We start from the raw sequence: 22,810 nt of genomic DNA on the forward strand, positions 1-22,810 counted from the left end.
CCCCTCTTTCTAGTACTCATGCTGAGGGTAGATTTTTAAATCCATGTGCGCGTGGTTTCCGGCATGCGCACATGGACGCGCCAATTTTATAACATGCGTGCGCCGACACGCATGTTATAAAATCCATGCCCAATTTTGTATCAGCACGCACATGTGCCCCCCTCGCATGTGCGCGGGGGGGGGGGGATTTTTTTAAATACACACGGTGACGCGATCCCACTTTTTTCCAGTTCCCTCTGAGTCCGCTCCAATTAAGGAGCAGGCTGGGAGGGAATTTTCCTATCCCCCCTAACTATCCTTCCTACCTTTTCCCCTCTCCCCCTTGACCTCTAATGCCTATCTATCTTTTTTTTTGTTTTGTTTTTAAAACGTACCTGCTCTGATGAGCAGAAGCAAGTTACGTGTGCCGGCCAGCTGCCGGTGCTCGCTTCCCCAGGACAGGACATAATGGCCACTGTCCCGGTCCCCGCCCCACCCCTTTCACATAGCCCAGCACGTCGGAGCATATCGGGGGATCCGCGTGTGGCCGGTAATATGTGCACGGTGCGCACACGGCCCAGCCACGCGTGTATCCCCCCGTTTTTGCGCAGGCGGGCTTCATCACATTTGGCCCTTGTTTTTTAGTATTTTGAGAGTTCTTTGCCATTCACCTTATTTTCTCCCCGCTCTCATGTAATGTTTCCGTTTGCCAAACACACAGATTTTCTGCAGCTAAAAAACAGCACCTGAGTAGCTCGGAGGAAAGCCCTTTTCCTTCTCTCCCTCACCTCAGCATTCTGCTGTTACAGTCTCTTTCCTTAGGCAATAAACCATACCTGAGCTGAACTCCAGAAAACATTCCCCCACTTTCTTGGAATAAGCAAAAAGCAGAATGTTTCTGGCTACCTGTTTCAGGTATTCAGGGTCACAGAATGGCATTTGGGTACCTGGAACACAGTCAGCTCAAGATGCAAAAAGTGCTTCCTATAGCTGAAATGGCCATTCTGGCTTTTGGATCTGGTTAACGATCTTGGACTGGCTGATCTAAGTACCCGGGTGCCAGTGGTGAACCAGGAAAAGATGTTCAGATTTCTGACTCCTGTTCCAGAGCTTGAGGTTTTTTGCTACAGTAGGATCCTACTTTTGTTGGTTGACCTCTCTCTCACATCCTGAGGAGATCTGCTCTTGAAACATAATAGTGCAGCACCAGAGGGCACAAACCATTTTCCAGCCACCTTCCTTAAATGGACATTAACCTTTAGATGCTGTGAACCAACTGAGCAGTATTGCTAATTCTGCATCTCGTCTGCACTGCAGGTCAAAGTATGCCTGTAGTTTATTGGCCCCTGTTATTATTATAAAATCAATAGTTGCTAGATCCTCTCCATCTAGATTTTACCATTTTAAAAAGCTTCTGTTTAACCATTAAAAATAGAATAATGAAGGCCACCAAGAGGGTTAGTGATGTCGGAAGGATGAGCACCAAGTATAACAAGGTAGTGTCTGCTGTCATCCACAGGCAGCTCTGGATGACAGACTTGGGGAGTTCCACTACAGACACAGTGTTGGATGAAAAGTTGCAAGTGATCAGCGCTCTGTCAGCAATGTGTACTGTCATGAGCCCTTGGAGGGAATTCAACCAGTCCAGTTTACAACAGTCATATGGGTTCTGGCTGAGGTAGATAACATGAAGATTCTTCCCAAGTCGCTGCTGAGCTATTAGCTGTGGAAGAAAGGAGATATGGTTCTTCCGAAGATCCAAGGTGCGGAGTGCCAAGTTGTTCAAAGAACTAGGAAAGCTGGTCAGGGAGTTTCCAGACAGATCCAATGCTACCAATTTCTGAAATTTAGAGAAGTCAACCGCTGCAGAGGTAGAAAGATCAATGTTTCTGAGAGATAAAGACTGCAATGATAAGGCAAGTACCTGTAGTGGGCGCATGCCCCTTGACAATACTTTCTTGTTGTTTGAGAGGTCTAACTGAATTAGTGAAGTGCCCTTAAAAGCATGGTCGGACACTGGTTCCAGATCGCACCCTGACAAGTACAGATACCTCAAGGATGTGACATTCCTGAAATCTACACAGATTCCATCCCCAACCCTACCTGCCTTGTTTTGCTTGGGACAGAGACTAAGTTGGATATGACTGAGATCAACTGTAGTGATGCTGTTCAGTTGGGCAAAGATTTCAGATGGCATCCTTTTCAACCTGTTGGCACTCAAATTGAAGAACTGAAGATTAGGAAGGATACTTTTTGAAAAGGGGTCCACCTGAAGCTCTAAGAGCTGGTTCTGGCTAACATCCAGCTCAGTAAGAGTAGCTGGGAGTTCCCTCTCACTTAAGTTAATGATCTGAAAGCAGTTCTGATTAAGTTTTAGGTGCAACAAGGAGGTCATGCCTGCGAGGAATCCATCAGGCAGGTACCGAAACTGGTTCCTGCTCATGTCCAGAAAGTTTAGGGAGGAGAAGTTCCCCAGAATGACCTCCTCCCAGAGATTAACAGAAGTAACATTGGTAACATTGTTACTTATGAAGATAAATTTTACTAAGCCATCCTTGGACGTTGTGGCATTTGAGATATTGGCATAAAAGTTCATTTCATTATCTGACAGCAACAGGGAGCGCAATTTGCTGAGCTTGGGCAAGAGCGGGAAGAACAGGAGCTGATTGTGGGAGAGATCCAGTGTCTCAAGCTCAAAGTCAGCATTGGATTCCTCAGTCAGAAACCATTCAATGCTGTTGTAGCTGGCATTGAGTACCTGAAGTTTGGTCAGATCAAAGTTTACAATGCAGGGTATGTGATTATAGGCCAAATTAAGTCTCTGCAGTCTCCATGAGTTTTCAAAAGCTCCATCTTCAATTTCATAGATGTAATTGCTCTCTAGGTTCAGCTCCCGAAGCTGGCCCAAGCTCTCAAAAACTGTAGAATCCAACCTCATGATGATGTTCCTGGCCAGGGACAAGGACTCCAAGGATGATAGGTTCTGAAGCAGAGTGCCTACCATGTCCTCAGTGAGATAGTTTCCTGATAAGTCCAGTTTCTTTAGAGCTGGCAGTGACTGAAGGGCAACTGCTGTTACGGGGCAGTTTACAAAGATAGAGTTGTCCTGTAGGGAGAGAACCTCAAGCTTCCTGTTGCTAGAGAAGGCTCCTGACTCAATGGACTCCAGATTGTTCTCCCCCAGGCTGAGACTCCACAAGTCACTGTAGCGTTGCATAGAGCTTTTCCTGAGAATTCTCACAAAGTTAGCATCCATAAAAAGCTCTTGAGTGTTGGCTGGAAGATCCTCTGGGACTGAGGATAACTGTTTCCCATTGCAATCCACAGCCCGGTGTACCTGTATTAAGAGATACACATCAGTAACATGAAATTAACCGGAAGAGAAGAGGTCTGAATGACTGGCTAAGATCTCTGTCAGGCAGTGCAGCAGAACTGGGACAGGCTGTCTACTCATCTAATTTATTTTTCACAATTTTATATCCAGATCTTAAGTGAAAATGTATCAGAAAGCTTGCAAAAACACTCCAAAATACAGAGGCTAAAAGCATTTCACTTTCAAAAACTAGTATTTTCCTATACATTTGAAATGTATCATTTAATTTCCAAAAATATGAGAATACTTTTATTTATTTATTTAAATTTTATATGAACTGCCCATGATCGTAGCAGTTTGCAAAATTAAAAAAACATACATAATTTTCATCCTAAAAACATGCATACATAATATTTAAAACACACATTAGTATCACACATTCTATATAAGCTTCTATTAATTTTTGCATTTAGGACGATATAACAGGTTTTATATTTAATCATCTATATATATTATGGTTCTATTGCTTCGGTCATTGCTTTAAATAGCCAGGTCTTCGATGCTTTTTTAAAAGCTTTCTTTTCAGGTATTACTCTTAGCTGTTCTGCATTTCTAAACTGGTTGAAATATAGTTTTTAAAGCAGAACTGAACTCCTAAGAAAAGTACAAGTTTCTCTCCCTGTACTAACCAGTTTATTTCTTTGTTAATGTATCTATTTATTAATTTACAATTTTTATGTGGCACCTCTGTACCTCACAATTAAAGGGAATTACTTGAATAAAGTGCTATTAGACAAAAATATGAATCATCAGGGAAAGTGAAGTTGGATTAGATGGCTTCTGAGTCTGATCCAACAGGCAAAGAGGAGGAGGCAGTGTGAACATGAAAGGGAAGCTCGTTCCAGAAGAAAGATACCAGGAAAAAGTAAGCTCAGGAGTGCAAAGTTACTTTTCTGGTGCAAGGGACAGAGAAGAAAGTGTGTGTTTGTGAGCAGAGATGTAGATGGAAGAACGGCTATGGATGCATTTATAAGTGAGAGTCAAAATTTTAAAGAAGGTACAGTACTTAATAGGGAGCTAATACAGAGCTCACAGCAGAACAGCAATATTTAGGCATGCAACAGAGTTTTGAAGAAGTTTTAATGGACAGTTCAGAGACAGGAAAACTAACAAGATGAAACGTGGGGAGTGGAGACAGAGAGAGCAATGGATTGATAGTGACATAAAGAGCGGTCATTTAGTGGGATGAACATCCCGCTGAATATACTAGCCTAATGTTATCTAGCTACATCTTCAGACAACTAAAAACCCTAACTAGCAATATTTGAATATAGCCAGGTAGGTTATTGACGCCAATATTCAGTAGGCCGTTCAATGGACAAGTTATCCGGCTAAGATTAGTCGGATAACCTGCCCCGTATATTCAGCACGATAAATATCACACTGAATACACTTGCTTAAAGTTATCCAGCTACATGTAGCCGGATAACTTAAAAACCTAATTGGCTATGTATGAATATAGCCGCTTTAGTTTTTAAGTTATCTGGCCTTATGTCGCCAGATAACTAGTTACTTCCCTGGATATCTTTTGAAGATAACCGGGTAAGTATCACTTTTGGTATAAATAAATAAATAGATTTAAAAAGCCTCTGATCCCATTTGTTGTGTTCCTTTACCTAATATTAAAGCTGCCCTATTGGGCCTTTCATCCCACCACCCCACATCTCAGTAAAAAAGCAAAAATGTCCCAGGATCATTGCTTCCCACCCCCATGACAAAGCCCTTCCTCTCACTACACTCTACGACTGAGGTCAGGTCATCTGATTCCCCACTGCACCCCAACACCCCCTCCCCAGATCCTTCCTCCCCCTACCGAGAGCGGAGGCTGCACTTACCCACTCCCGGCAAGATCCAGCCCTGTTTCTGTCAAAGCTGCCGTGTAAGCGTAAACTACATTCAGGTTTTGTAAAAAGTCAGAAATAACTCGTTTTTGGGTACATTTGCTACCCTTTGTTGTTTTTCTATAGCTTTAGTGAACATAAGAATATAAGAAGTGCCATGCTTGGTCAAGCCAAGGTCCATCCTTGTGTCTGACAGTGGCTCGTCCGGTCACAACAATTGATCTGTTTCTTGTATCTCATTCCCAGGGATAAGCGCTGGCTTTCCTGTTACCTGGCCAATAACTGTTTATGGACTTTTCCTTCAGGAATTTTTCCAATCCTCTTTTGAACCCCCCCACTATGTTGCCTTCACAGTGTCCTCGGCCACAGATTCCATAGCTTGATTGCGTACAGAGTGAAAAAATACTTCCTAAGATTTACTTTAAATCTGCCAGTTGCCAGTTTCATGGACTGTCCCCTAGTGTTGTTTGAAAGGATAAATAACTGTATCCTAGTTACTCCGGTCATCCCTCCCATAATTTTATATCCACCCTGAGTCATGTCTTTTCCAAGCTAAAGAGCCTTAATCTGTTTAGCCTTTCTCCATAAGGGAGCTTTTCTAATTCCTGTATCATTTTTGTCACACTTCTCTGTACCTTTTCAATGTCTGCTATGTCTTTTTTGAGATAGGGCAATCAAAACTGCACACAATGCTCAGGGTGTGGCCGCACCCTAGACCTATATAAAAGCATTATGATATTCTCCGTGTTTTTTTGACTGCCGCCTAACATGGAACCCAACAATGCCTACCTATAGTTGTAATTATTTTTACCTATGTGCATCACCTTTCACTTGTTTTTGTTAAAGGGCATCTGCCATTTAGAAGATACCCTGTCTCCTAGGCTCAAATGATCCTTCTGCAATTTTTCACAATCTACTGCTGTTTTCTTGACTCTAAACAATCTTGTGTCATCTGCAAATCTGGTCACTTCACTTGGTGTTCTTTTCTCCAGATCATTTATGAATATGCTAAATAGCTCAGATTCCAAAACAGACCCCTGGGGCACTCCACTAACAACCTTTCTTCATTTGGAAAGCTGACCATATAGTCCTACCCTCTGTTTCCAGTCTTTTATCCACTTGCCAATCCAGAACACGATATTGCCTCTGATCCCATGACCTCCCATTTTTCTGAGGAATCTCTCATGAGGGACTTTGTCAAATGCCTTCTGAAATTCAAACTACACTATATACACCGGCTCACCTTTATCCACATGTTTATTTGCACCTTCAAAAAAAATCTAGTCAATCAGTAAGGTAAGACTTCCTTTTGCAAAAAACATGCAGACTCTCCCCCATTAAACCAGGTCTATCTATGGGTCTGTAATTTTGTTTGGAAGAATAGCTTCTACCATTTTGTCCGGCACTGACATCAGGCTCACTGGCCTATTTTCCTAGATTTCCCAGGACCCTTTTTTTAAAAATTGGCAGCACGTTGGCCACCCTCCAGTTTTCTGGTACTGTAGCTGTTTTAAATAATAGGTTGCCAATCACCAGAAACAGGTCATAAGTTCATGTTTGAGTTCTTTCAGAACTCTTGGGCGAATACCATGTGGTCCCAATGATTTGTTATTCTTTAGTCACCAATCTGATTTATTTCATCCTCCAGTTTCACAGTAATCTTGTTTAGTCGTTTAGAGTCGTCATCAAAAAATGTTTCTGGTATGGGTATGACCCCCAACATCTTCCTCAGTAAAGACAGAGAAAAAAATTAATTTAGTTTTTCTGTTATTTCCTTGGCCTCCCTGACCAGCCATTTTATCGCTTGATCATCTAGCAGCCCCACTGATTCCCTCACAGGCCTTTTGCTTCAATGGACTTGAAAAGTGTTTTATTACTCTTTTTTACCTCTATGGCAAGTTTACTTTCAAATTCTCTCTTTGCCTGCTTAATAGCTTTTTTACATCTAACTTGCCAGTGCTTATGTTCTTCCCTATTTTCCTCATTTAGGTCTGTTTTCAATTTTATGAATGATATCCTTTTGGCTTTAATTGCTTCTTTCATTAAATTACGCTGACAGTTTGACTTTCCTTTTGCCTTTAATTCATGGAGCACATTTCATCTGGGCCTCAAGGATGGGACTTCCAAAGAAATTAATTAGAGTATTAGAATTGGTTCAAAATGCTACTATTCAAGCAATATTTGGTTTACCATGGGGGACTAGTTTGATTTTATATCGGAAGAAATTACATTGGTTGCCAATTTCTGATAGAATTCAGTTTAAAGTTCTAACCATGGCACATAAATCATTATTTACTGATGAGTATTGTCTTACTAGTAAGCTTTCATCATATGATCCAGTGCGTAATTTGCGATCAGCAAATCAGAACTTGTGTATTGTTTCATCTTCTCATTTATTTCGTTGGCAGTTCTAATGTTATGGAATAATTTACCTTTAGCAATACGACAGGAAGAAAATTACTTGAGGTTTAAGAAGAAATCAAAGGCTTTCTTCTTTGCCAAGGCTTATGCAGACTCCATAATTATTTGCTGGTAACATCGATAGTGCAATTTATATATATATTTGTATTATATTTTAATTATTGTATGTTACTATGTTGTCATTGTTTTATGTTATTGTTTTATGATTATATGCAATAGAGTATATATGTATAAACTATAAACCGCCTTGAACAAATGGAAACAGCAGAATATAAAATGGAATGAATAAATAAATAAATAAATAAATAAAGGATAGTGATTTAAAACATTTTTTCTGTAAAGCCCCTCACCTTTAACCTGGAGCGCCTCTGACATCATGCTGCATCCAAAGTACATGGATGAACTTCCTATAGATCTGGACTCTTTTTATAAGTCCTCCAGCAAGGACTTCCTGTGGTGCTATTTGAGGAGCATCACATCCTGCATGAGTATATAAGGAAGCCCTTTGCAAGCAGCCCCACATCTGCAACAGGTCCACCTGCCTTGCCACAAAACATGTTGTTTCTGATCCTGCCTTCATTCCTGCGCCTGATCTGACCTACACTCCAGTTCCTGCTCCTGCCTGACCAGCCTGATTTTGCCTTGCCTTGGATCCAGCCTCGTCTTCCTTCCTTGCTCCTTCTTGCCTCTGTTCCCTGGCCTTGTACCTATTTCTGCTTCACCTGACCCACTCCCTGCTTTCTACTCTGTCCCCTCTGCCTCCTTATCTTCCAGTCTGATCTCTTGTGCGTGTTCCCTGTTTATTTCTCGACCTTGCTTGTACGCTGCCTGCCGCGACCCCTGGCCTGCAGGGAAAGGAGTTGTCAGAGGTGAAGACTAGCCTTCATCCCTGACAGGGTGGGCCTAGTGGGTTCACTTACCAGGCAGTGCCAATCATACCTCAGTGCAAACCCTCACTGACCATGACATTTTCTAATACATTTCTGCATTTTAACATAGTCTCCCTTTTTATAGTTCATTTATTTAATTTAGGCACTTCAATTAAATGCTACTGTAGTAGTTTTCCTTAGTATTTGCTCATCAGTTATGTTAACTATTATTACATTATGATCAGTTTTCCTTAGTATTCGCTCTCCAGTTATTATATTTAATATTATTACATTATGATCAGTTTTCCTTAGTATTCGCTCTCCAGTTATTATATTTAATATTATTACATTATGATCAGTGTTGCCAAGTGAATCCATCACCTTTCTCTCTTGCACTAGGTCCTACATTCCACTGAGAACAAGATCTAAAATAGTACATCCCCTCTCATTGATTCTATGACCAATAGCTGCCATAAAGCAGTCATAAACGACATCTAGGAACTTTACTTCCCTTATATGTTCTGATGTGATTTACCCAATCAATACTTGGATAATTGAAATCTCCCAGTATTACTGTGTTGCCCACTTTACTAGCCAGTCCAATCTCTTTTAGCATTTTACAGTCTGCTTCCTCATCCTGTCCAGTGAAGTAGTTATATCCCCCACTACTATACTCTTCCATTTTACAGTTAGAATTTCTATCCATAAAGATTCAAGTGCAGTTTGATTCCTGCATAACCTTTATCCTTTTCAATTCTACGCCATGCTTAACATATAGTGTTATCCCCCTCCACCAATTTTATCTGCCCTGTTATATTGTTATAATTTATACCCTGGTATCACAGTGTTCCATTGGTTATTCTCCTTCCACCAGGTCTTCGTGATGCTTGTTTATATCTTGTCTATATCTTCCTTTAATGCCATACATCTAGCTCTCCAGTCTTATTTTTCAGAACCTCCCTCTTGAACCTTCCTATATCTGTGGTACCCACATGTATGAAGACAGCCCTCTCTTCCCCAGCACAATTTTTGAAAAAGAAGTAAAGGAGCCTGTGGCCTAATTCTCTACCCCCCTCCCTCCATATTTCATATATAGCCCTGTCGGCTATGCACCCCCACCCTGGGTCCATTTGTCACCCTGGTTGTAGTAATAATATTAAATAGTAATGCTGCAGGTCCCTCCCATTCATCCACAGTCCTAAAGTCCCACAGTGCATCAGCCAGGACTCCTCCCATCCCCTCCAAATCCATCACCTCCCGGTGCTCCAGCACTGCTTATTCCCCTGAATCTCCAGCGAACTTTAGCTGGACAACTTGTCTGTCCTCCAGCTTACTGAACATGGCCCTCCATGTGTACATCTATAAGCAGTTTGGAAGACAGGGACTCACTAATTTACAGATGCCCTCGTAAGAAGGCATGGCATCCACAGTCTTGTTTCTCCATTCTAGATCCAGAAAGATTAAACCCAGAGAGAGCCAGAGAGACACGAAGGCCATTTCATCAGCGACAGTCCTGCAGCAAAAGAAAGGTGGAGAGATAGAGATGGTGAAAGTTACACTTAGTTAACGACTGCACTTTTTCTTTAAAGATACACTCTGCACTTTTCCCACTTTTTTTGTAATTTTGATTGTTTTACTCTGTGTAAAGGTTTTGACGCCCTTTATAGAAGCATAGAATATGATGGCAGATAAAGACCATAAGGTTCATCCAGTCTGCTCAGTTTCATTCCTGGTGCAATATCGTAGGCATCAGTTGATCTCTGGCTTTCTCTTTACTTCTTCAAAACTATAAATCCTTTGGGCTTACCCATGCATTCCTGAATTCTGTTACTGTTTTTATCTCCATCACCTTCACCAGGAGGAGACCCCATGAATCCACCACCATTTCTGTGAAGAAATATTTGCTGACATTGTTTCTGAGTCTGCCACCTTGGAGTCTCATACTGTGACCTCTTGATCTTCTAGAACATTCTTTGCTCTGAAAAAAATTACTGGTGCATTTATTCCTTTGAAGTATTTGAATGTTTCTATCATATCGCTCCCTCTCCTCTCAGCTATTCATATTTAGGTCCTTAAGATTCATCTCCTATGGCTTTTGGTAGCTTCTCACTGGACCATTTCCACCCTGACATCTAAAATTGTACATAATATTCTAGAGAGGGTCTCACCAGTGATTTATAGAGAAACATTATCATCTCCTTTTTTCAACTGGTTCTGCCTGTTCCTATATATCTCAGCCTCCCTCTATCTCCAACTCCACCGTATCACATCTTTTGCTATCTTGATATAATCAGACATGATCACCTCGAAATCTCTGTCCTGGTTGGTGCACATCAAGATCTTAGCCTTCATCAGTACAACTCTCGTGGATGTCTGCACCTCAGATAAATGATTCTGTACTTTATTGCACTGAATCTTAATTGCCAGCTTTCTTAGATCATGTTTCATTCTGTCTCCTCCTTCAGAGAGATTCACTATATTGCAGATCTTAATGCCATCTGCAGAATGTCACATTTTTCCCCACTAACATGTACTACCTATCACTCACAAAGATACTGAACACAACCAGCCCCAAGTGCCAAATCCAGAGCGTTGCCAGAGGCATACCAGTCCACACTATAGTAAATACAGAGGAGGCGATGTAATAAGCTGTATTTTGTGTGCGTAATTACATGAATTTTCCTGTATCTTACGCATACATGTAATAACACATTCAGCACAGAAAAAACATCTGCACAAACCCACGGGAAAAAACCTAGCAGATTTTGCGCAAGTGCATGCAGATGGCATGTAAAGGAAGCAATTATCTATTCATGGGCTATGCAGGGATCTCTGCTAGCAGGGAGAGCAGTTAGTGTGGGTTTTTTAAGTGGGTGTTTCAGCACCTGGGTCAGGGCAGGAGTTAGGTGAAAGTGCCTGTCTGGAGGCGCCCGAGGCTTTTGGTCCCAGTCCTAATCCCAGCAATGCTGTGGCTCTGGGCAGTGTCAGTGCTCGTCTGTAGCCCCCAGAGATCACCAGTCCATCTGCCCCAGCTCCTGATCTCTCCCGGTGGGGCTGATCTATGCTGAAGAGGCTGCACAAACATACAACCAAAACAATGCCAGCAATGGAGTAAAAGGGCCAAAGCAGAAGGAGCTGAAACAATTTATTTTTGAATAGTAATAGCCTGAAATAGTTAGAAATGAGTCTGCAACATTTTTCCATTAACACTTATTTTTAGTGCCTGTTTTCCTGTGGCTTTCTGCATCAGGGTTTTTATGCAGGTTATTGGTGCATGTTTTAGGTATTCCACAGTTTGTTTGTTTGTTTTTTTGCGCATATCTCATTTGCATGCTGTCCCCTTTTTACATTCCAAAGACCCACTTGCATTTGCCGAAAGTGCTAAAAAATTATGCACAGAAAAATAGCGCCAATTTCAGCGTGGGTCTTATTATATCGGCCCCAGAGTATTTACATAGCAATTCTACAACATTTCACACAGTGTATAAAGAAACAGTATATTGTAACCATTTAATATCTCCTTCTAGTTTGCTTTGGGTTCGTGACAATGGGCTTTAGAAGGTCTCCAGATTATGGACAGTATCCCCTTCTGCTGGAGAGTCATCGCTGCAGATCACAGGGGTTGACTGCACACTACTGTGGATCTGCTAAATAGTTGCAAGCAGCCAACAAGAGGGTCATGAATATAGGAAACTGTTCTCTGGTGACCTCAGCAGAAACCTGATAGGGTAAGGCAAGAGGGAGAGGACTGTTCACAAGGGGAGAAAAACTCCCTTGTAAGACAAGTCCAGTGGCAGCATTCCTGTCCCCGCGCCCCGTTGGAGTCATTTTTTGTTACTTTTGCTGAGAATGTATACAGAGGGTAGGTGCTATGGATTCAGCGTTTTCAGCCAGACACAGACTAGGTTGAAGGCCACAGGCCAACCTCTGAGTGAACTCCTATTTACTGTCTTGCACTGCGAAATGTTTACAAACAGGCAAGAGTCTGTTTATTTAGTTATTCCACTAAGTCTATGACGAGAAAACAGTTGTTATTAACTTCTACTAAAGCCTGAAAGAGAATGAAGGCCACACAGCTGCGCCTGAGATTTGATAAGAAAGCAGAGGGAGGGAACATCACTGCTTCCACAAGCATTTGAAGTGTATAAGGAGAGACAGCGAGAGAGGGAGAGCGGGGAGAGAGCTCTGGATGTGATGGTACAGGCTGATCCTTTGGAAACAAGTACGATTTTTATATCTATGTAGCAATTGTTATTACCTACCATCACTTCTTCTGTACAATCTGATTTTATTTCTTCCATCCTCCTATTGCTCAAATAAACATTTTCCCAAGCACCTGGAACCGTGATATACTGAATCAAAGTTTGTGTGTGGCTATTTGTGCAGAGGATAAGCTCCTGGGTTCAAGCCCCCAGGTATAACCCCAGTAATTGTGGGTGTTTATATAGGATAAGCCCCTCAGGTAGCCCCCAGTGTAGACCTCAGTGAGATTACCCCCCCCCCCAGTCAGAGCCCCTGGGCAGAATACCAGTGTGCATGGGCTGAACCCGTAACCCACCCAGAGAGCAGTGCATGGTCCGTGGCCCAGGATCATCGCTGCAATGACCTGCATAGGTCTGTCTGGGGAGGGAGGGAGGAAGGGGGATATAAAACAGGTGAAAAAAATCCCTGGGTAGTTACAAAAGAAGGCTCAGGGCACCAGACCCCAGCCCTGTTTCCAACTAAGCTGAAGGTACAAAGGAGCAGGAGGAATCTGCTGGATGAAAAAAAGAACAGAAAGGAAATGAAAAGCAGAGCTACCTTGACTGCATGGCTGCTGGTGGTACATGGGTTCCAGCTTCAGAGAGAGGGATTAGATTGAGAGATTCATAGACAAACACAAAAAGTGCTCATATACAAATATACATATGTACTCACACGAAAGCACACACACACACACACACACACACACACACATTGTCTATCTCATATATCTGTGAACACAAAACCACTTTTGGTGCATCATTTCCTCATTCCATGTAGATTTACTTTTCAAACTTCCATGTGGTCATGAATCATTGGCTTACATGAAAGCTGCCCCTGAAATAAATATCTTTATGGGAAATGTTAATGCCTTTTGTGACTCCACTCTCTCTCTTTAGCTCTCCTCCCTGCTTATTCCAATATCATAAGCTGCCTTTTGGCTGATGCTCCACTCATTGTACGGAAAGGACGCACATCGTACAGGCAGAGAATGGCCAAGGTCTCCACTCTCTTCTTTGTACGCAGCATAGAGGTTCCACCCAAAGCCAAAAAGACTGACAGCCTCCTCCCTACGACTAAATTTCACTTCCACGGGTGCAGGGGCAGCTCAAGGTAACCTGCTGCTTGAGGCGAGAGGTGAGATGGCGTCCTCCTCAAAGGCACAGCACAGGTCAACTCATTGAGAGGGCCAAGGGAGGGTTCCTCTTGAAGGCTGACCCTTTCAGTGATTTCAAATGCTGCAGAAGGGGGAAAGCAGGGGCCAGCAATCCCCGAGGAGTGGGAGGGTCAGTGGTAACCTTTCTAGGAAGCTGGCAACCCTGAAACACTCCTGGGAACCCTAAGACCTGCCACCCACATTTCCCCAACATTTGCCCCCCTGGATGAGTGGGAGATGGGGGAACAATGGAGGTCCGAGTGTGGCACATTCTCTTCAGGTCAGTGCAAGGATATTAGGTGCCCCCCTCCTTCCCAGCCCTCACCACACACAATTAAAAACTGTGCATTTATGATGACAGATTTTACATGAAAAAGGACAGTCATAGTCTTCTGAGGTAACAATTTGCTTTAGTTTAATTATTGAATAATCTGTCTGTCAGCTGTCTTGAAATACTTATGGGGCAGATATTCAAAGCTGGTTATGTAAGTAACCTAGCCAGTTAGAACTTATCCAGCTAAGTAACGATGTATTTTCAGCAGCATGGCGAGACCGCTGAATGTACGTGTATATATATATACGCATTTAGCTGGATAAGTCTACCTGGCTAAGTTTAGACCTCTTCTCTGAGGTGTCTAAACATACAAGTATACTTATGCGGCTATCTCGCTCCGCCCCTGATCAGCCCAGTACATGTCTACTTTTAGTGTGTGTAACTTTTACTCATATAAGGGACTTATACTGCTAAGCAGTGGTTGCTGAACACAGGCAGATATTCAGCGGCTGCTACTTAGCCGCATTAGTCCTGCTTATCCAGCTAAATAGCGCTGAACGCACTTTGAATATTAGACCCATATGTTCTATTAGTATAGTTTTACTATTATGATTGATGTGTAATAGTTTTTTATTTTATTGTTTTATGACAAATCATGGTATTTTTGTTTTTACATTGTTGCACTGTATACAGAGTCTGGCTTCTTGCGGTTTACAGTTCAGTTTTTGTTTGCGCACTCTTGTTTATACTTTATGGTCCCTTTATTCTGTATTTGGTGAGTGTCCATTTGTGACTGCATGTGACTGAGGTGAGGTATGTTTCTAGCATGTCGTTTCGGTGGAGGAATCTATAACAGCTTGGCTTGTTCTGTTTCCTGATAGGAGGTGTATTGATATTTTAGGACCCAGTGTAAAGAGAAATGAATAAGCATGAGAAAGATTAGCTATATTGTTCTATTTCTACATTTGTATTTAATTTTGTAATAATTACATTGAGCCCAGTATTCAAAGATATCTGGTTATCTAAGTTATCCGGATAATTTTTATCTGGTTAACTTAGAATGGATTTTTAGCAGCATGGCATGGCTATAACCAGATAGATGCTAGTTAACAGGATAAAGTTATATCCGGATAATGTTAGACCTGCTATTCAGCTGGAATCAACACCCCCACCTATTAACAAGTCGATACAGTAACGTGCGGTTAAAGATTCCCCGTCTGTAACGTGCTGGGAGCGCACAATACAGACGAGTAAGGCGATCCAGCGATACAGTCTCCAGTTTCACGCGTCCTTAGCGCTTCATAAAACAGACGCATAACCCTTTCCGCACGCAGCATGTATATGATGTGTAAATGAAGGAATTAGCTGTATAATGAAGGAATTAGCTATTCCCCTCCGATACTGTAACGGGCGCTGATATTATCTCCTTAGTAACCCGCTGTTTTGCCGCGGCCTTAACGTGTTAGTTTACCGCCTCCCCCTAGTAGGTGTTAGGACTGTGAGTGTAGTAACAAATCCATCGACACCGCTTAAGATACTCAAAAACAATAAAACACAATAAAAAAAAAAGCGATACAGAGATCGAGAAAATGTAATGCTGTGGGACACATAAAACCTGTCAGAAAAAAAAATAAAAATTTTTAAATACCTGTCGGAGGGCCGGCGGCCGGGCCAGGGGGGGGCGGGTGGTCGCGTGTTAAATCTAGGCCGGGTCGCACAGACGCGCATTCATCCAGGCGGAGGAGCCGGCGGCGAAAGCCGCCGGCTCCTCCGCCTGGATGAATGAATGTGCGCCTGTGCGACCCCTGCGATTCGGCGCTCAAGGCGTGACGTCACGACGCCCGACGTCACGGCATGTGACTGCCTTGAGCACCAAATCGCAGGGGTCGCACAGACGCGCATTCATCCAGGCGGAGGAGCCGGCGGCGAAAGCTGCCGGCTCCTCCGCCTGGATGAATGCGCGTCTGTGCGACCCCTGCACAGACGCGCATTCAAGGTGTGACGTCACGACGCCCGACGTCACGGCATGTGACTGTCTTGAGCACCAAATCGCAGGGGTCGCACAGACGCGCATTCATCCAGGCGGAGGAGCCGGCGGCGAAAGCAGCCGGCTCCTCCGCCTGGATGAATGAATGCGCGCCTGTGCGACCCCTGCACAGACGCGCATTCAAGGTGTGACGTCACGACGCCTGACGTCACAGCATGTGACTGCCTTGAGCACCGAATCGCAGGGGTCGCACAGATGCGCATTCATCCAGGCGGAGGAGCCTGGATGAATGCGCGTCTGTGCGACCCCTGACAGGTACCAGGACCCCTGACAGGTACCAGCGCACCCAGGTTACTGTATAGGCGCTGTATTAAGCGCCTATACAGTAAAATGGGTTGCGCGGGCCTAACCCTTCCCTAACGCTTCACAGCCGCGGCATGCATTTGCATGCGATTAGAAGAGAGTATCAGGCGCTAGGTCAAGAGAACTGTGCGTGCGGGGAGGAAGGGTGCGCCTGACACTGCCGCACTGTTTCTACCGCGGCCTTACAGGATCGAGCCGTAAGTGAGGAGTAAGACAGCAAGCAGAGTGGCACCAACACCCTCAAGCCCAGAGTGGCAGCCTAAAGACTGTCATCAACAGCAGGACCCTGAACCAAGCGAGAGCAGGAGGAGTTGGCCAGGCAGCAGCAGCAAGAGTGACAAAAAGATCCCAAGGCATTCAGAAAGAGACAGGGAAGGAGTTTCCTCTCCTCTTTTAAAAGTTTTTGGAGCCAAAACAACCCAGGGCCCAGTACAACCAAGAGAAAAACCAGGCGGCAGCAGCAGCAGCAGCAGCAAGACTGGCAAGCACACAACAAGGCTTTAAAGCACGAGAAGGGCAGGGCATGTTTGCTGCTTAATGCCACTGACACAAAGGTCTTTCTAAGAAGCAGATCAGAGTGGGGAGGGTGGTTTGTTGTGCTACTCTCTATGCACAGCCGAGTGAACAGGCACTTTTGTCACAAACAGTAGTGCACTGCTGACTACGTATTCACTGGCTTAGACTGACCCCTGCTTTTATATGTGTCACACCACACACTGTCACTTTTAGACAGAGAGCAAGCTGTCTCACCGCAAAGCAAATGCTGAAAACACAAAGAATCTCTGTGAGACCGTGTATCTTTTCCAAAGACACACCTTGCATCTGATCTTAGCCCTGCTGATATATTATATCTAGGATCAAACCTTTGATTTCAGTTTTTTAATTATATTTCTCCATTATATATATCAGAGTCTATTGCAACAAGAACAAATATATTTACCCAGAATCATGATGCATCATTTTTCCTACTGATCTTCTCCTGTTTTTGCTCTTGTAATAAACACTGATAAAATTCTGGGAAAAAAAAATAAAAACTGAAAATAAAGGTCATTCAAAGTAAGTTTACAGTTTCCTTCTGTTAGTAGTACTGCAGTGCAGAATAAATTCAAGCAGCAGCACAGCGGAACACTGAACCAGTGACTGACAGCGCACGTTCTCTCTTTCAATTCTTTTATATGTTTTCTTGGAACTCCCTGCCAGACAACCTGTGGGCAGAAGTCTGCCCAGGGACATTCAGGAAGCAAATGAAGACCTTATTTTCTTAGTCAGGCTTTTGGAACAGGCAATCGATAAATACTGTACCTTAAATTTTAATTGCTTATTCTTCTTGGTTGCACCTTTTTGGAACCTCTATCAGTAGAAGTGTGGGCCCAGGTATATACTGTATTTGACAGGTTAATTTAATTCAAGGAATATGCATCTATGTCTAGAGAGGTTTATGTTTGTCCTCCGTATGGAATAGGAGAGGTTATATTTGTAAATTGAGTATACTGCTGTACCCTGTTTAAAACTGTAAATGGGTAGAAACCCACTTAATGAAGAGAGGCTACTGGGAAGCCAGAAAGCTACTAAAAATTGTTCTGGATGTTGGGATGGTTTGGGAACTGGCTGTAAAGGGCTGGCTTAAGCTGTGCATCAAACAAATGTATATTCTGTGAGTTAAGGGAGGGAGCGATTATAGGCAAACTCGCTGCACCACAGAAGTGCTAAAGCCATCTGATTCTCCACATGGTCAGTACTGGAATAGGGGAATCGTGGCCCAGTTGAATGCTTCTGAGTGCTTGCATTTATTGTTTTATGATTATTGGAATTTTGCCAGCAGCAGTGGCCTGTGCTGGTACAGACCTGAGCCACGAGTGTCTCTGACAAGCCTGGTAAAAGATTGGAGTTAAATGCCAAACTTTCCAGTGAGCTGGGTTAAAATCACTGTCAGCAATTGAATAAGTAATTGCTGCATTAACCCTGAAGAGCTGGAAACCTGGCATGTTTGGTGTGTTTTGGTTTACTGTAAAGGCTAACTAAATGAATTGTAATTCTTAACTTGGGGGGACAAGGTAACATCCTCTGAAAGAAGAAAAGAGAATTTGAGGAATTTAGGTGTGAACTGTCTTTGGGGCCGATGCAATACAGTGCATGGACGCGGGTTAAATAGGCGATAATCCACCCCCTAATGGAATAGGGGGATTAGCGCCTATTTAATGCGCGTCTGATGTGGAGTGAATGAGATAGCGCTCATCACATGCGAATGAGGCAAGAAAATAAATGTGCATCTCAGACGCACATTTATCGCTCAGCTATTAATGCCTGCCTGGAGCAGGCGTTAATAGCTGAGCGCACATAGAAGAAGTACAGAAAAGCAGAAAAAAAACTGTTTTTCGGTACTTCTTCAATAAAAAAAACAACCCTCGGCAGACCGCCGAGTTATGAAGACCCACGCCGGTAAACTCTGCGTCAGTTTTCATAACCGGCTGCCTGCCAGTAATGAAAACGGATGCCAGTTATGAAAACAGTTCAGTTTTTGTTTGTACGTGTCACAAAGTAGGGGTAGTGATCCTTTGGACCACTGTTAAGTTTATACAAGCAAGCATACGATAGTCCTTCACAGACGGCAGCAGCTATGTCACAAGACTAGATCTTCTGCCTGACCAGACACCTCCAGGGGCAAATTGGCCTATCAGTGGATCGGGCATCCCCCAGTGGGCCGGTCGCTCTAGTCACGTGGTCTGCCGAGCGCGGCTGTGACAGAGCTGCGCTCGGCAGACCACGTGGTATCTCCTGGGCTGCAAATCCCCGGGCCGGTCATCGGGAATCCACCCCTGGCCACCTCCCCCTTGGGTTAAGCCTGCAGGTTCTGGTGACTGGCAGGGCTTTTCAGGCTGGGTACGAGGAAGGTAGGTCAGTGGCTGGGCTGAGGTTGGGGCAGGCAAAGAGCAAAGTGAAGTCAAGGTCTAGGATGAGGTCAGGGCAGGGGGAGAAACAACAGGACAGACAGGAGCGGGCAAAGCTGGAACATGGCAGGGCAAGAACAAACAGAACCAGAACCACACTAAAGCAACTAGCACGGCAGAACAAGCAGGAGACATGTTGCAAAAGCACTGGAAGGTGGCACTGAGCTTTCCCTTATACTAGGCAGGATGTGATGTCACCTATGTGTGTCGCAGTGTAACAGGAAGTCCAGTTAGCAGGCCCTATAAAAGAGCTCAGGAACTGCAGGAAATTTAGCCATGTTCCATGGATGCAGCATGATGCCAGGTGCACCTCACACTAGTGGTAAGGGGCATTGCATGTTTCTATTTATGCTTTTTTTAAGGTCACTTTATTCTGTATTTGACATGTTCTGCTAGCTATTTTGTAGTTTCTGTGGTAGGGGGTGGATTGGCAAGGCGGTGGGAGGGAATGAGACATTTATTTTTCTTTTTATAATTCTGTTTTTATGTGGGAGAAAAGCACATTAGTTTCAATCATATTTTTGTATAATTCTTAAATATTTTAACTGACAATTGTCAAAAAATGAATATTTGAGAGTTGTGTCAAAGGAATCCACTGAATCAGGCTAGACCAGAGTTGCCTACTCCTGATTTAAATCCTGGGACACCTCTTCAAAAAGGTTGCCTACCTTGCTTTGGAATAGACTATGCTCTCGTATCCATATAAAAGAATTGGTTGAATGAATAATTTTAATGTCTTTATCTTACTAAGAGGTTGAAACTGGCTGCTTTTTTTTTTTTTTATTATTATTATTGCACAATTTTCTTATTGTAATTTTTTTTTTTATAGCCAATTTAATGGTAGGAGCATGTGATGTGTGTAAATGTCTTTGGCTTGCCCCCCTTTCACCACCCTAAATACTGTCTAGAGATGCCACTGTTTGTGGCAAGCTCAGCTGCCCAGGGAGTGGAGTCCTGGCTATGGAACTGAATCCAGGTCCCACTGAGCACCCCCAGGCTGGTTCTCCACTCAGTGATTTAATAAAATGGCTGTTTGGTATTGCGCTTAAGAATCTGGAAGGAAAATAGGCAAAGAACCTTTTATTCAATCCTTTTATTATATCTTATTCTAATTTCTTTTAAATAATTTTAGTATATTGTGTTACTCTATTATGTAGGATGTTGTATTTTATGCTTTTTTGTTTTAAATTAGGCCATATTTATGTTTCTATTTTGTAATCTTTTAAATAAGATGTAAACCGCTATGATGGCTTGACTGAATAGCAGTATAAAAATGTTAACAAATAAATAAAATAAAATACCTGTAGTCACTGCAGCACAGGGCAAGTATTCACCTAATATTACTGAACCAGCATCAGTTGAGTCTTGGCTGCAGACCCAGTACATCCATGTGGAGGAGGCATATCACATGTGCCACAGTTTAGCTTTTTTTTTTTTTAAAGTTTCACTAGATTTGCATTTTCCCACTGACTTTGCTTTTTAACTACTATTGACAATTTAGGGTTTTTCCATATTACAGTTTTTTAAATCACAAAAATCCCATGTATTCAAGGTATTGCTGCTTACTACTTCTGCGTCTTCCACTTTTTGAACAGTTAACAGCAAAGAAGAGAAATATAAAAGCTCTGCATACTGAAGTTAGGCAGGCAGCAGATATCATTAAGCACTGATACCCCTATTGTCTGATGCAAGGAATACATCCCAGCCTTCCTTAGCATTTTTCTCTGTGCAGAGGTTGAATGTGTGAAAGTGAACTGATGTGAGCTGGCAGCGTGGCTGCCATCGCTCTCACACAGAAGAGATAAGAGTTTTAATCCGACTACTCGAGTTGATAAGGGAGAGGCAGAAGGTCCCGTACATCCGCCTGCTTCCTCATTCTATTCATGAACAAGTGGCTAAGGAGAGAAAGAACAAGCAGAGATCCCATAATAGGCCTTCAACATTTGTTTTTCCAGAGGCAGAAAGTGGAAAATATTTCTGAAGATGGCCCAAGTCCCCTTCACACTTTAATAATGTATTATCGCATGCCAATAGGGCTACTAGAGGACTCACTCCAGTAGCCCTATTGACAAGTGAGGACAGGACCCACGGGGCTTACAAGACGAGCTCTGGGTAATTCTTACACTGGGCCAGTAAAAGGCAGAGCTTCATTCAGAGCAGCATTTTAGGAAGTAACCGGAAGCCTCTGCCATCTCTGCCCCAAGCCATTCCCCCGGCGCCCCGTGACACCTCCCGGGCTCTGCCACGTGTGAGCCACCCGCTCCCCTCCCCCGTGGCACCCACGCCCCCCGTGGCACCTCCCGGGCTCTGCCATGTGTGAGCTCCCCCCGTGGCACCTCCCGGGCTCTGCCATGTGTGAGCTCCCCCCGTGGCAGCTCCCGGGCTCTGCCATTTGTGAGCTCCCCCCGTGGCAGCCGCTCCCCCCGTGGCACCTCCCGGGCTCTGCCACGTGTGAGCCACCCGCTCCCCTCCCCCGTGGCAGCTCCCGGGCTCTGCCATGTGTGAGCTCCCCCCGTGGCAGCCGCTCCCCCGCTCCCCTCCCCCGTGGCACCTCCCGGGCTCTGCCACGTGTGAGCTCCCCCCCGTGGCAGCTCCCGGGCTCTGCCATGTGTGAGCTCCCCCCGTGGCAGCCGCTCCCCCCGTGGCACCTCCCGGGCTCTGCCACGTGTGAGCCACCCCCTCCCCCGTGGCACCCACGCCCCCCGTGGCAGCCGCGGGGCTGTGGCTCGGCTCGGATCCCCGCTCCGCGGCTCTGGCCGGCGGGGCTTCTCCCACGTTCACGGCCGCAAGGCGCTTACTCACCGCCGGGGAGGGCGCCCAGAGCTTCCCGCAGAGCGCGGCGGCGGCGGCGGCGCGGCTCATCCTGGGGCGGCCTCGGCCTCCGCTGCCGCCTCCCTGGGCGAGAGCTGGCGGCGGCGGCTGCTGCTGCTGCTGAGGCTTCTCCCTCCCTCGCTCGCTCCCTCCCTCGCCGGCCACAGATTTATTTAGATGGTGCGGAAGGAAATAACGGAAGCGGGGGTCACATGCACTGGAGCCGAGAATGAACTGCACGGCACTTGCAAGGGGAGATCGGCGACAAAGGGCAGAGGTCCAAGTGCTTTACCACCCTGGCCTGGTAGGGGTCATCCTGGCCAGCACCTCACACTTGCCGCAGGGCTGGCAGTGAACCGCTACCCATACTTTCTTTTTCCCTTCTCCGGTAACGGACCTTTTAATAAAGTAATCACTAACCGAGGTGCCTACCGGCAAAGTGGCTCCTTAGGAGGGGGAAATGGCAGCAAAAAGGTCTCCAGCAGCGGCTGAGTCCTGCACTTTTCTCCTGAGCCCGCTGCCACGTGCTGCACTGAAGCCGAAAGG

General features: G+C 44.4%; 1 protein-coding gene across 5 annotated transcripts; it reads right to left on the reverse strand.

The window, feature by feature from the left end:
- Positions 1 to 408: 408 nt before the first annotated feature.
- Positions 409 to 22,460, reverse strand: NRROS (negative regulator of reactive oxygen species). 5 transcript variants are annotated; one of them, XM_029616508.1, is made up of 5 exons: positions 22,256 to 22,288; positions 17,446 to 17,519; positions 10,291 to 10,461; positions 9,873 to 9,996; positions 409 to 3,316 (listed from the first exon to the last, which is right to left on the reverse strand). In XM_029616508.1, the coding sequence occupies exons 3-5, from the start codon at positions 10,296 to 10,298 to the stop codon at positions 1,343 to 1,345; spliced, it is 2,106 nt and encodes a 701-aa protein (XP_029472368.1). In that variant the 5' UTR covers positions 10,299 to 10,461; positions 17,446 to 17,519; positions 22,256 to 22,288; the 3' UTR covers positions 409 to 1,342. The 5 variants fall into 5 exon arrangements, with proteins under 5 accessions (XP_029472368.1, XP_029472366.1, XP_029472367.1 ...); XM_029616506.1 differs by lacking the exon at positions 10,291 to 10,461 and having other exon boundaries at positions 22,256 to 22,460; XM_029616507.1 differs by lacking the exon at positions 17,446 to 17,519 and having other exon boundaries at positions 22,256 to 22,414.
- Positions 22,461 to 22,810: the final 350 nt, after the last annotated feature.

Source organism: Rhinatrema bivittatum, chromosome 9 (assembly GCF_901001135.1).
Source record: "Rhinatrema bivittatum chromosome 9, aRhiBiv1.1, whole genome shotgun sequence".
In the NCBI taxonomy this organism is placed as follows: Eukaryota; Metazoa; Chordata; class Amphibia; order Gymnophiona; family Rhinatrematidae; genus Rhinatrema; species Rhinatrema bivittatum.